A 13,455-nucleotide genomic window follows, 5' to 3' on the forward strand; every position below is an offset into this window, starting at 1 on the left:
AAAAAATATACAGCTCTTCTACCTTGTATCATTTGGTGGACTAGTCCTTGATTTGGTTCATTTCACTCCCCTAACAATGTGTTAATAATCTTTTCTTACATCTAAGACAACAAAAAAAGAAAGGAAAATTACAAGGCCAAAGAAGCTTGTTAGCATTTTATTTCCCCCCACTCACTCTAAGAGATGAGACATCATCCTCAGCTTCAAGGAACTCTTGAATGGTATTTCCAACAGGGGTCAGGACACGGTCAATGACATGAACGACACCATTTGTAGCAATCTGGTTGCCATGGATGATTCTGGCACAGTTAACAGTAACAACCTATGTTTAAAGAATTGAACAGTAGAATATTCAGCATTGACTTGGCATCCTATCTCTTATAATTTATTTTTAAGGAGGACAGCTACCTAGCCTTAGATGCCGACTCTGTGGGTGTTGTGGGGCTCAAGCACCCACTGAAAAAAATTGGGGTGCTCAGCACTTGCAGGGCTGGATTGATCTTCTGTAGGCCCCAGCGTCCAGACCATGCGCCCACCCACTGCTCCGCCCAAGCTCTGCCTGAGGTCCTGCCCCCACTCGGCCTCTTTGCCCCAAGGCCCTGCCCCCGCTACACCCCAAGGCCCTGCCCCCACTCAGCCTTCTGCCCCCTCAGGCCCCGACCCTGCTTGGCCTCTTTCCCCTCAGGCCCGGCCCATGTTCTGCCCCAAGGCCCCACCCCGCTCAGCCTCTTCCCTGCAACAACCTGCCCACTGCTCACAAAGGGGGAGGGGCAAGAGGAGCAAACCAACTGGCAAAAACAAAAGTCAGAACCTGTGCACTTAGATTTACCAATACAGCAACTTGTGCAGGTCATCTTGATTTCCAACCATATGACAGTTGTTTAGCGTTCCATATCCCTGAATAGTTAAAATGGTTCTTGCTTTTGGTTTACACTAATTTAAGTGCCAACCTAACATGCAGTTTCTATGAATTTAAGAAAATAAATACTAGTGACTTTACTTTGGGAATCCTGGTTTATAAAAATTAAATCCCATCTAGGAAGATAATATAAGTGTTTCTTCTATGACTAAATATTTCTGTCACATGCTGCAATTGGAATAAAAATCTTATTAAAATGTATTTAGTAATATATGAAAAAAGCGTGTAATAAATCTAACTGCTGATATTTAGCAGGAGGATAATCTGTGCTATCCACAAAAGGCTACCTCTTTAGAGGAAAGTTCATTCCGTGTTTTTACAACTTTCTTAAAATAAAAAATAGCTCTTGTTACCCAGTCCTTTCTTAGCAATTAGCCTTCAGTCTATGAAAGAGTCCTTTAATGGACAGATTTATTCTGTATTCCTAACATTTGCAAGGTAAGATGTATAACTGACATGCCAAGTGATAATCTCATTATTACTTTCTCAATTCTTCATTAGATAAATTAAAAAAAATGCACAGAGTTAATGAAAATGACCACTCTGAAATACGGTATAAAAGAAGCTTATGGAAATAAACTTACCCCATTAGGATAATGATTAATAAGCAGTTGCTGATCATTGTACATGGATACAAGAGTCAGGCCATTCTTAAGATCCTTTGTCAACATACGCTTGTTTACCATATGGTTGTGGAGGGCATTGTACAGTTCAATATTTACATTGTCAATTAAATTACTATGAATTTCCTGAGGAAGAAGATTCAGTTAGACATTTCCTGGACAATCTTAATCAGTTAGTTATACAGATTTCTTTGCCACAAAATATGCTTTCAATATATTTTTGAATGTGTATTTCATTTGAATACGTAAATTACTTCAGTTACATACTTTTTTGGTATGCAGCTGGCTAGAGGATTCCCTAGACTGATTCAGTATCAAAGACAGCAGGCCTCATTACATAAGCAAGGCATTCAAGCTTTTTTTTTGGTTCAGTAGTGGATTAACATTGTAGTTCTAGGGAAAGTACCCTACAGTCACCCACAAAAGTGTCTGTCACCCTCCCTTACTGGAATTACTTCAGTTTTCAAAACTATTCCCAAAGCTATGCTGACAAGACTAATAATGATAATTGTATTTATAAAGCATCCAACCATGAAAATACTCAGGGTGCTGAGCAACAAAAAACAATTTCTCTTTGACGGTGCTCAAACAGATATCCTTTGCAGCTGTTCATTGTTTCTAGAATTTTTTTAAAAAATGTAAAATATCTGTGTTCCTTAAGCATAGTTTAGTTTAGAATAATATAGTAATTGAGTTTCAATATTTATCTCTGATATATAAAAAAATCTTCATTGTTTCTAATGTGGTTTAAAACACAGCTATTGTAGATACAAAAATAAGTACTCATAACATTAATATATATACGTGTGTGTGTGTATATAGAGATATATAGTTACTCGATCCAACAGTTCCCAAGCTTCATTGCTTGGTGCAAAGAATGTGAATGATCCCCGTCCTTCAATCTCTTCTCTCAGCTTTGATATGTCAGAATAACGTTGAGTAGAGGTTGCTCCCACAATGCCCAGGGTACCATAAACATGATCAATAGGAGCAACTAAAATACACAAGACAAGAGTACTGTAAATTCTTTGACAGGTCAGTCTCTCAAAATCATTACCTATTACCACTGTTTTAACGGGAGGAGAGAATCATCTTATTAAAATCCTTTTAACTAAACATTGCTTTTAAAATTCCATAATTTGGGTTCAAATTAAGTAGAATTTGCAATATATGCCAAATCCTCATTGCAGATAGTGCCCAGAACAAATAACTCAACAAATATCCAGATGGGAGGAATTCTCCACCCCAAGATGTGGAGAAGTGAAGGTCTGAAACTTTTGTTTAGAAAAAATGTAAATGACATTCTGATTTGATTTTTTCTAAACGAAATCCCCGAGCTGCCTGGAGCCCCGGCTGCCCATCTGATAGGCTATTGAGAAGTCTAGAAGTCCTGACAACTCTGGCTTGAGTTAGGGCTCCCAGGGCTTCCAGAATCCTGGCAGCCCATGAGACAAGTGAGCTGGCAGAAAACCAAGTAGTTTTTTCTTTGAAAATCTGCTTGGTTTCTATAGGAAAATTGGACAAAATTGAAAAGTTCCTGCAAAAGTTTTGATTTTGACACCAGCATTTTCCCATGAAAAAATGTTCCACTGGAAAACGTATGACCAGCCAATTCTACTGAGTAGCCCTTGGTACCTGTTATGCACCCCTAATACCCATCCCTCCCCTTGACTCTGGTGCCATCTCACCTCCAATACCTGGTTTTGCACCATCCCTCCCCCTACCCAATGCTGCTTGGTCCACTGCAAGCAACTACATAAGTGACACATCAGGGAACTCCACATTGCACAAGACATGCATGCCTCCTGTACAGTTCCCCAAATCCTGTCCCCTTACACAGTGGGACTGCGGTATTTCCGTTGCCAGGGAACCCATCATATCAGCAGGGCAAAGACTTGCCAGGATTATCCATAGTGGGCAGGTTCGTATTTTAAGGGTTTGGGCTTTAATTTTCAAAAGTGGCCTCTAATTATGAATGTCTCAGTGTTCGGTGTCCAACGTCAACCACTTTGCAGATGATTTCCAGTGGTGCTGCCCACACTCAGGGACATCAAATGAAGTTGTGGATGCTCAGTCAGCCCCTCTGAGAAATAAGCTTTAGATGTCTCAGGTTGGGCACCCAAAATTACGGACCACTTCTGAAAATCTCCTGTGTTAGAATGGGTCCCATATGTAAAGATCATGTGCATCTAAGACTGTACCTGCCGGGCAACCTCTCATTCCATCCATCTTCATGTAGCCAGGGCAACATTCATACAAGACAGTTCTGTAGGGTATAGATAAAAGCTAGATTAAATAAAGTACAAACGAAATGACACAATTACAGTTAATTATCTTAGTTTTACTTTTTTACAAATTATCTACTTCTATTCAGTTTCTGTGGCTAGAGTTATCTAATCATCTTATTTTTTTTAACATTCAGCAATGTTGGTATCAAATCAGACAATGTTGGTATCAAATCTATTTTCTGTTGGTATCAAATTAGACACTATTCACTGGTTCCACTGTACTGTATTCTGTAGCTACGTAGCATTTTAAATACTCAACACATCCACAGTCATGAAGGTTGACAAAGAGCTTGGAATAGATGTGGGGGAGGAAGTGGAGCTAGTGAAGGGACTGGTAAAGGGGAATGATGTGATTGCAATAACAGGTGAAGAAAATGAATCTGATGGTGACATTTTGGCTAGGAGAGAAGGGATTGGAAAACCAAAGAGAAGATTACAGGAGGGATCAAAAGAACCAAGGATGGAAGGGATGGGGAGGATTATCAAAGCATGGACAAGCTTTTGACAGCGTGGATGTAAAGGAAAAAAGTGCCAAGCTTTGGCAAAAGTCTAAATGCAAAGGGTAAATTGATGGGAATTAGAGTCATGAAGGCAAATAAGAAAACCCAGGGATAATGTGAAGGAATGAAGGCAGGGGGTTAGGAATAGGCCCTGTGGGAAGCTGACAGAAAGTGGGAGGAGGTGGAGCCACTGAGGACGACACTGAAAGAGAAATGCAAGAGGTAAAAAGGAAAACTATTCAAGAACAGTGTTGTAAAAGCCAATGAAGAAGAGAATCAATAAAGATTGCCTGGTTATGTTGAAAGTAGTGGAAAAAACAAGGAATATGGAGAAGACAAGGGAAAGGTCATTGGTAACTTTAGTGAGAGCAGTCTCATTAGTTAGAGTAGAGAGGGTGAAAGCCAGATTGTAACAAACGAAGGAAAGAGCTAGCAGAGAGGAAGTGAAGGCAGCAGGAGTAAGAGCTTAGCCATGAAGGGGAGGATGGAGTTGACCTGGAAATTGGATAGTGCCTGATGTATAGTTGTTCAAGGAAATCGCCTCACCTTTGTATGTACAAACTGTACTCAGAAGTGGGTTGGTGCTAAATGCAGTGTTTCATTCAGCATTATGGATTGCTTTTTATTGTACCTTACTGATTTGAAGGAAGTAACAGCTTTAAAATAGACATCTTTAACCAAATTCAGCCCTGCTGTAAATAAGCACAACTCTACTGAAGTGAATGGAGTTATGGCAAGGATGAATGTGGTTGCTAGAGGATAAAGAAACCCAGGAAATTATATGGACTTACTGAAACGGAAAGGTAACATAAACCTTTAAACTCTTTCTTTTGCAGTTATTGCTTTTCAAAGTAATTACTGCAGACTGAATTACTAAAAAAACATGCAATCAGAGCTTTACATGATGTCTTTTTAATGCATGTGGCTCAATGATGTCAGTTTTGAAGCTGGAAGCTTCCTAGAGACAGCTATGTGGGGTTTTGTAGGTTGTTGTAATGAGTTAGAGCTGACAAAGTATTAGCAACAAATACATTAAACTAAATGGCTTGCTCTAATTACTTGAAAGTTGGAATTTTCAGAATTCGGGGATAAAAATCTATTTGAAGACACTTAAAAATGAAAGCAGACTGGAATAAAAACTACATTACAAAGCATGAGTTTAAAATGAGACTCTGAGCTACATAATTTATTGCAAAGTGAGAGCTGATAAAGAACAAAGAGCTTTTCATTATAGAGAGTTTACTCTGCCATGTTAGATTTGTTTGTGCTATGAACGTAGGTTGTTTGACTCCCTATTTTCTCTTTTTAATCTGATTTTTAAATGAATCTATTTATTTTTCAGCTGGCTAAACCAGTGTTTCCCAAACTTTTTTGGCCACGGAACATCTGGTATATATTTCAGAAGACTTATAATATTATTTTGTAGTCGTTTGGTTTTCAAATAAAAAATTGCTTTATTTATGCTCAAATACATTTTATTTTATAAAACAAAGCAAAAATACAAATTTAAAATAACAATTTCTAACTGGAAAGCATGTATAAAGTAGTACAAAAATCAAGTGCAAGACCCTTTATTTTAATTACAATTCTTTCACAGAACACCTATTCACATTGTGCGGAACACCAGTATTCCGCGGAACACAGTTTGGGAAACGCTGGGCTAAACCTTACACAAGACAATTCTAACTAAGCTTCAAAAAAGTTTTGTGCAACAGTCTGTAATATACTTCTCTGTGGAGGATGACAATTCCCTTTACGCCCATCCCCCAGAATGATACATCGTGGGCAACATATTCTAACAGGTAGGTGAACGTGCAAACCTTGCATGGGTAGGACTAGATTTAGTTTGGAGAAGGATTGTGCCTTCCCCTGACTCCCGAGCAAGCAGCAATAGTGAAACCCGCTCTCTCACTGTGGGTGCAACAATCGTCCTTCTTACTCCCACCCTGTGCACCCAAAGATACACTTTTGGAGTGATTCCTAACCGTTTCACAAGGCACACAAGTGTGAGGAGAGGGCTCCTTGCTCCATTCCTCCCATGCCTCCTGCTCACCCATGCTAGAGTCAGACGAAAGCTGGCTCTTGCGGAATCCCTGTCCCAAACCAGCAATTAGTATGCATCTGCCATCCAGGGAATTGCTTTGTTATAAGAAAATATACTTCTTTCAGAGAGAAAATATTCCAAAAGGAAACCGGAAAATATCCTGTGTGTTTTGACATCTCACTTAGGTTTTGATAACAGGAAAAGGGGGACTAAGCACCAATCAGACATTGCATGTTTACTCTTCTTCGCCATATTCAGCAGAGAAAAGACTGAGTCTGATATGAGTACAATTTATGTGAGGCAGAAAACTGGCTAAAGAGCACAATGGACAAAGGGAATGCTTCTCTGGCAATACCTTTGGGCTATCATATTCCTTTTAACTTACAGCATGCTTCCTCTGAGGACTGCTAGTAATTCAAATCTGGCAAGTTCTTACTTTTAGTATCCAAAGCCATATGTTCTCTCATGGTTGATTGCAACTAGAAAGCTGATGTATCAAATGTCTATGAAATGTCGGTAGATGTGATAGAGTGAGGGTTGTCAATAAGCTGGATGCTGAGGTAGGAGGAGCGTGCAGCTTCTATTGAAATCAATGTAAGATGCAGTTGCTCAGCACCTTTCAGGTTGAAGGACAATTTAGAGGGGGAAAAAAGAACACAGCCCCCTTGCCCTCCACCATAGAGAGAGATTGTATAAAATCCAAAGCAAAGTTGCCTTTACACTAATATTGCACTCCAAAAAACTTTCAGCTACGTAATTCTGCAAATTCAGCACATGATGTGATGTTACTGAAGAGAAGTGACTCTTCGATAATGATGTAATGCTGCATTCCTAAGTAAAGAAAACCAGCTCTATGCCACTCCCATCTCAGCCCCAGGGATAAAAGGCATTCCCAAGGAAAAAGGGGCATGGCCAGGGCATATCTATGGATAGTCAAGCATCCTCTTGGGGCTGTTGGCAGCTGGAATAGCTCAAAGTGGCCCTGAGGCTTGTTTGCAAATGATCTGTCTTGTTAGCAGGCATAATATACTATTAAAACTACAAACACCTTTATGATCCAGTAGGGCCCCTGTTTCTACAGAGCCCTCAGGTCAGTAGTTCAGCTGGGGAATTTGTAAATACAGTTGTAGATGGGAAATGATAGAATGTAGATCCTTTTGGTATCTTTTGTACATTTTCTGGATCAGTGTATCCAATCTGAAGGGAGTTACCATGGAAGTGTTATAACTATAAGAAATAACATTGTTTTTGAAAATGAGAAGGAAGCAAATTAATCTGTTTAGGACTGGTGGTAGTTCTGTTTTTGGCATTGTTCAAAATCTCCTGTTAATAATTACATTACTTTAGGCACATCTAAATTATACCAAATGTTCTACTGTTACCACACAAAAAGTGCCAGTATGCCTATCATTTAATCCAAATCCAGTCCACAGTCTTCCTCAAACCTACTCTTTCTAGTATTTGTACAACTCAGAAAGTGCCAAAGCAGAGCTCAGAATGTATGTGATACCTTTGTGTAACCTCACTGTCAATGAGTCCAAACTACACTAAAGGAATCTTATTTTGAGTACTGTAAAATCTCTTCATGGCCTCAAAATATTTCTTCTGTCACATCATGATGTCTCTGGCCACAAAAAAAAAAAAAAAACAAAAACCTCAGGCTACCACTGTGGCTCAGCTGAATAACGATTCTCTATGTCATCTTAAAACACTCAGCAGTCTTTCACTTAGAGGGTATTGGCAAGACATGACATAAATGAAGCAGTTAGTCTGCAGAGGCAGCTAACGTTCCAAAATCAGCTTTGAAAATGTCCAAAGAAGTTCAGTCTAAAGCATTTTCAGGAAGCATCCTTCTCCCTAATGTGTCACTAGTGAAAGAAAGTGCTCTGCTAAGAAGACAGTGATAAGGCAGGCTTTACATAAATGGTGATTAAATATCTTGGACAATTTACAGCATGTGCTCTGAAGAAAATGGATGTCAGTATTGCATTACAATGTCGTCAGGAAGAGAAGGAAAGACTGGAAGGGAGAAAGACCACAAAACAAAGTAAAGTGCCTGGGAAACCCAGGCTCGTAGTTGGAAGGATGATCAAACACAACTTCTATAGCACCAGTCTGAGTCGTGGAAATTAAACTACGTTGTCTCCACAGAATCCCCCAATCTTATACATAACTGAGCTGATCAAATTGCATAAAGGGGAGACAGATCCTGACTCAGCTGCAGAAATAAAAAATCTTGCGAAAACATCAGTCAAACTCAAAATGGGAGGGTTAGAATTCTAGATGCTAAATTATATTCCAGAGAAGCTTCTGGAGATGCAAAGAGGTATCTGTGCCTATTCTGATGAGAATGTCGTTGTATCCTTCATAATAATGTTAATATCATACAGGTGTTAATCCGTGGCTCTTGGAGCAAATATGAAGTTTACAATGACAGAAAGCACAGGGTGAAATCCTAGCCCGATTAAAGTCAATTGGAGTTTTTCCTTGGACTTCAGTGGGGCCCAGATTTTAGCCCTATTATCTCAACTGACCTTAGAGATGAGAATTATTGGAATATATCCACCACAAGACTCGATGCTATGAACTTTGCTTGATTAGTGTATCAAAACCATAACTGGCCCCATAATTCTATGCAATGCTGACACATTGCTGAAAAATATTTTCTGATAAAGAAAAAGCTGGAAGCCATCTCCTCCTCCTCCATCTCTTCCCACTCTTTTTTCCTCAGGGGCCATTCCAGTACTGTGCCACAAGATGGGATGAGAATCTGTCAGGAATCTCAAGAAATGCAAAACTGTCTCATGAGCATCTAACAGCACCAGTAGCAACCATAATACAAGGCTGCTTCAGGTCTGCTGAGCTACCGTGAATTCACAACTGTTTTGTGACACTGAGAAGAACACTTGTGTAGGCATTTATGTCATGGACGTCACCGTGACATCTAAGCTCCTGAAGGGTTACGCTTCTCTGAATGTGTGCGCAATGTCCAATAGCAACAATGTAGGTTGTGAGTACTTACTGAAGTCCAAATAAATTGATTAATGGGTGTTTGAGGCTTTGGGGACTTACTTAGGAATTCTGGTTTAAGCTGAAAGCAAAGGCTAAAAATGGACTCCAATGTTTAATTGGCTTTGAAAATAGCCATTAAGTAAAGGAAAGTGACAATGTTTCTTTAAATGGCTTGGAAAATGTCAGTCACTTTCTGTTCTGGGTGTTTGCTATCGTTATTTTTTTTAATGCAATGGCTAAAATTTTCAACAGCATCTAAGTGACTTACTGCATGAATCCCATTTTCAAAAGTATTTTAGGCATTTAGGAGACCATGTCCCATGGACTTTCAATAAAATGAAGACTCCTAAGTGCCCAAATCACTTTTGAAAATGGAACGTAGATGCCTTAGTCACTTAGGCGCATTTGAAAATCTTATCTTAGATCTACCATCTGCCTGACAAAGATGAATAGTCAAATAACATATTTAATGATTTTTACCATAGTTGCTGAATAAATTATCCAACCAATAGTAGTTCAACAGCTAAAGAAAAGGTGGGTTGTTGTAAAATTACTAATTGAATCGTTTAGTGCCTCTACAGTGGCAGAATGTGTTAAATACCTTTTTCTAAGGATACTGATTTAACCAGCTGTACTAGTCACTCATGGCCGCAGCCCCAAGAAAAGCAGTGCAGGAAGAGTTCTGCACTGGGTTTTCGGTGCTTGGGTGAGTATGCCCCAAAGACAGGGCATGGCCAGAAGTGGAGTAATTAATGACTCTGATGTTACGTCCTGGAAGTGAAATTTGTTATCACCATCATGGGATAATGAAACAACTGATTTCATCTTGAAATTATGAGGTCACAATTACAATAAACGTAAAGAAACAAATTTCTCTAAGGTACTAAAAAGACACCAAAATCACTTAGACTTAGTAAACAACAGACAGAATAATTTCCGCAAATCCTTAGGAATATTCTATTCTTGTTCCATGTACATAGATAAAGGTGTGGTCTGAGCACAGGACTGGAGCCACGAAATACTGATTTCTGTCCCCAGCCTGGATAGTTGCTCCCTTTGTAGAACTGGACAAGTCACTTCAGCCCTCTATCTCAGTTCTACCATCCTTCAATGTGTGTTGTGAGGATTAATTAATGTGTGTTGAGGGGATTGTTTGGAAAGCACTTGGAATTTTAAATGCTTTGTACTGTGATGTCATTTTCCAAATTGCCATTGCTAGCAATGGGAGATCTGCATTTGAAGCAAGTATGTAATATGCCTCTAAGGAAGTAGAGTTCTGTAAGTATTCCATTTCCATAAATAGTGGATAGTCAGGTAACAAATAGCACTTACGCTTTTTTCCCACAGATAGCTCCCTGATACCAGTTTCTGCAGGTGCTGAAATATTTCTTTTTGGTGCCCATAACTTGCTGAAGAGCACAGACATTTGGACTGGAGAAAAAAAAAACACATAAAGTTGTTGTACATATTTGAAAAAGTGTGATTAACAATAGTTTTGAATACAGTATTCAATGGACAAGAGCCAGAAATGAACATCTGGTCCTGATTCCCAGAGCAGGTGTGATTTCAGTCAACCACCATCCAAGCTCCTGACACCGCCCTGCTGAGTTCTTTGGAAAGATCACACTCCCCAGAAGCAAGAGGTGATTCCCCCTGTCTGCCAGCTCAGCCCTGTATGTCTAATGAACAGTCACTGCCAGCTGTGCCTAATCAAGCTTTATTATGCATTGCATTTTTTTTCCCCCGAAGTGAATTACCATCCACTAGGGACTGAACTGTGACTATTGCCGAGCTCTTTTCATCAAAGTTCAGCTTGTGCACAGCTGTGTGGCTGTATGTCATGGAGAGGGGGAAGGGCAGAAAGCCTACTTTTTCTTTGTCCGGTAAGGAACCCCATCTTCAGTAACTCTATCAGCTATTTGGATTGCCACTGTCTGGAATGCCAAGAGCACCTAAATAAACAGTCTAATAATTACACAGGACCAAAGGGTAAACTGCCATATACAAAAACCCCAGAAAATTCAAATAAGGAAAACTTTGTAACGTAGTTGTGTGCAAAAGAGAAATTTCTTCAAAAGCAAATTTCCATTTTGTCTCTAATTTATATATTACAGTAATTTATCTGTTGGAGTGTTAGAACAGAAGATTTTTCAAAAGAGGAAACCATTAAACCCTTATTTTACAAAGTCCAGTTCATCTTGTAAGTGTGTGTGTGTGGGGGGGGGGAATCCTTTTGATTATTAAAAAAAACAAACAAGCCCACAGAGCTAAACTGTCTTTTACTAATAAATCTTAAAACAGATATGTGTAGACTGCTTAATATTTACCCTGAGACAATTTGTTAAAATAAATAAATTCTGATCACTGCATTTCAGTGTCTTACTCTGCAACATTATTATAAAGCTTAAGTGGGAACTGAACTTTTGAAAAATACTCTGTGCATTTACAAATGACCAGAGAATTAGGTAGAGTTCATACTTCTCACTATGAGAAAAAAAAAAAAGTACATGTTGTGGAATATACACTAATGCTCGTAAAATATTTGATGGGCCATGTTAAACATAGCTGATCACACATTATATCTGTTGTAAACTATAATGATCTTCAATGATACTGAAACACATGCATTTTGCTTCTCTTCAGATATAATCTTTAGCTTTCAAACAGTTCATAAAGTTTAACAATATTTAATTTTATTTTGCATGGTTTTTCCACAAAAAATAATTTGGAAATATATTTCATAACACATGCATTTTAGAAAGAATATATTTGACTCACACTCAGTAAGAACTTACTGTGCACAAATCTCATTTTAATATTCTGGCTAATCTTGAGATCGGTGTGGGGGAGAGAACTTTAAAACACTCCTGTTAAGGTATTCTAAAAGAGAAAACCTGTACTTACCCCTGCTCACGTGCCCTGATTCGACTGTGGGACAAAATCTTGTCATAATGAGCAGAAGAGTCTGCTGGGTCAAAAGCAGACAACAAAAAGATGGAGAAGGTGGATAAAAAAAGGATCTTCATCCTTAGTTCCTCCTGCCTAGTCTAACGAGAGAACTGGCAAAAAGTTCTGGAGAGCTCACAGTTTATATACATGCTACAGGGTTGTGGGAGGGAACGTTGTATCAACCTGAGACTCTTCCAGGAATAGCAACTTCAAACTGCCAGCTTCAATGAGTTGAATTAATACCATTCACAAAACACGCAAAGCATGCGTCGTCCCCCTCTCCCACCACTGTGACTAATTTTCTTTATTCTGTAAAGAGCTGATGTTTATCATTTTGTTCAGTTGACACTTAAAACAGCAGAGTAGTTAGAAGAATTTTAGACCATGATTCATGATTTGATATTTAGAATACAGAAGCATCCAGCTGCCTCAGATGGGATCAGAGTTCCATTGTGTTAGGTAAAAAAAAAAACGAGGAGGACTTGTGGCACCTTAGAGACTAACAAATTTATTTGGGCATGAGCTTTCATGGGCTAAAACCCACTTCATCAGGTACAGCAGGAAGATATATATATATATATATATATACACAACTGTAACGGTATGGTATGGCAACACCCATTTTGTCATGTTCTCTGTGTATATATATAGCTTCCTGCTGTACCTGATGAAGTGGGTTTTAGCCCACGAAAGCTCATGCCCAAATAAATTTGTTAGTCTCTACGGTGCCACAAGTCCTCCTCGGTTTTGTTTTTTTGCTGCCACAGACGAACACAGCTACCACTCTGAAACCTGTCACTGTGCTAGGTGTGGCAGAAACACAGAAGGAGATACTGTCTCTGCCTCACAGAGCTATACCTTGCTTTTTTACTGTGTTTTGTGTGTTCACTATTGTAACCTGAGTTCAGTCATCTTATCAGTGAAACTGATTAATGGCACTATCAACGCTTGTCAATGACACTAGCATGAGATAGTGTTTGTGTGATCAGAAAAAGTGATAGTAACACACTTGTTAATTAGTAATATAATTTAATAATAGCTTAACTAGTGAATTCATTTAAGAATGATAATACTTAGTATTTACATTGAGCATTGTACAGACATTAATTGAGGCCTGGTC

At 38.9% G+C, this 13,455-nt stretch overlaps 1 protein-coding gene across 6 annotated transcripts in view; it reads right to left on the reverse strand.

Moving 5' to 3' along the window:
• The window catches only part of POSTN (periostin), a 51,646-nt gene extending 39,175 nt beyond the window's left edge, over positions 1-12,471 (reverse strand). For 3 of the 6 annotated variants that reach the window (XM_048848315.2, XM_048848304.2, XM_048848325.2), the window contains exons 1-6: positions 12,291-12,470; positions 10,719-10,817; positions 3,744-3,808; positions 2,379-2,536; positions 1,504-1,668; positions 176-322 (exon numbers count right to left, since the gene is read on the reverse strand). In XM_048848315.2, coding sequence (XP_048704272.1) covers positions 176-322; positions 1,504-1,668; positions 2,379-2,536; positions 3,744-3,808; positions 10,719-10,817; positions 12,291-12,412 — 756 coding nt within the window. In that variant the 5' untranslated portion in view covers positions 12,413-12,470. Of the gene's footprint in view, positions 1-175; positions 323-1,503; positions 1,669-2,378; positions 2,537-3,743; positions 3,809-10,718; positions 10,818-12,290 lie in introns of all 6 variants that reach the window. The other 3 variants (XM_048848293.2, XM_048848338.2, XM_048848333.2) reach the window with 3 other exon arrangements.
• Between the last annotated feature and the right edge of the window lie 984 nt (positions 12,472-13,455).

The sequence above is a fragment of the Caretta caretta genome, chromosome 1, assembly GCF_965140235.1.
Source record: "Caretta caretta isolate rCarCar2 chromosome 1, rCarCar1.hap1, whole genome shotgun sequence".
NCBI lineage: Eukaryota > Metazoa > Chordata > Testudines > Cheloniidae > Caretta > Caretta caretta.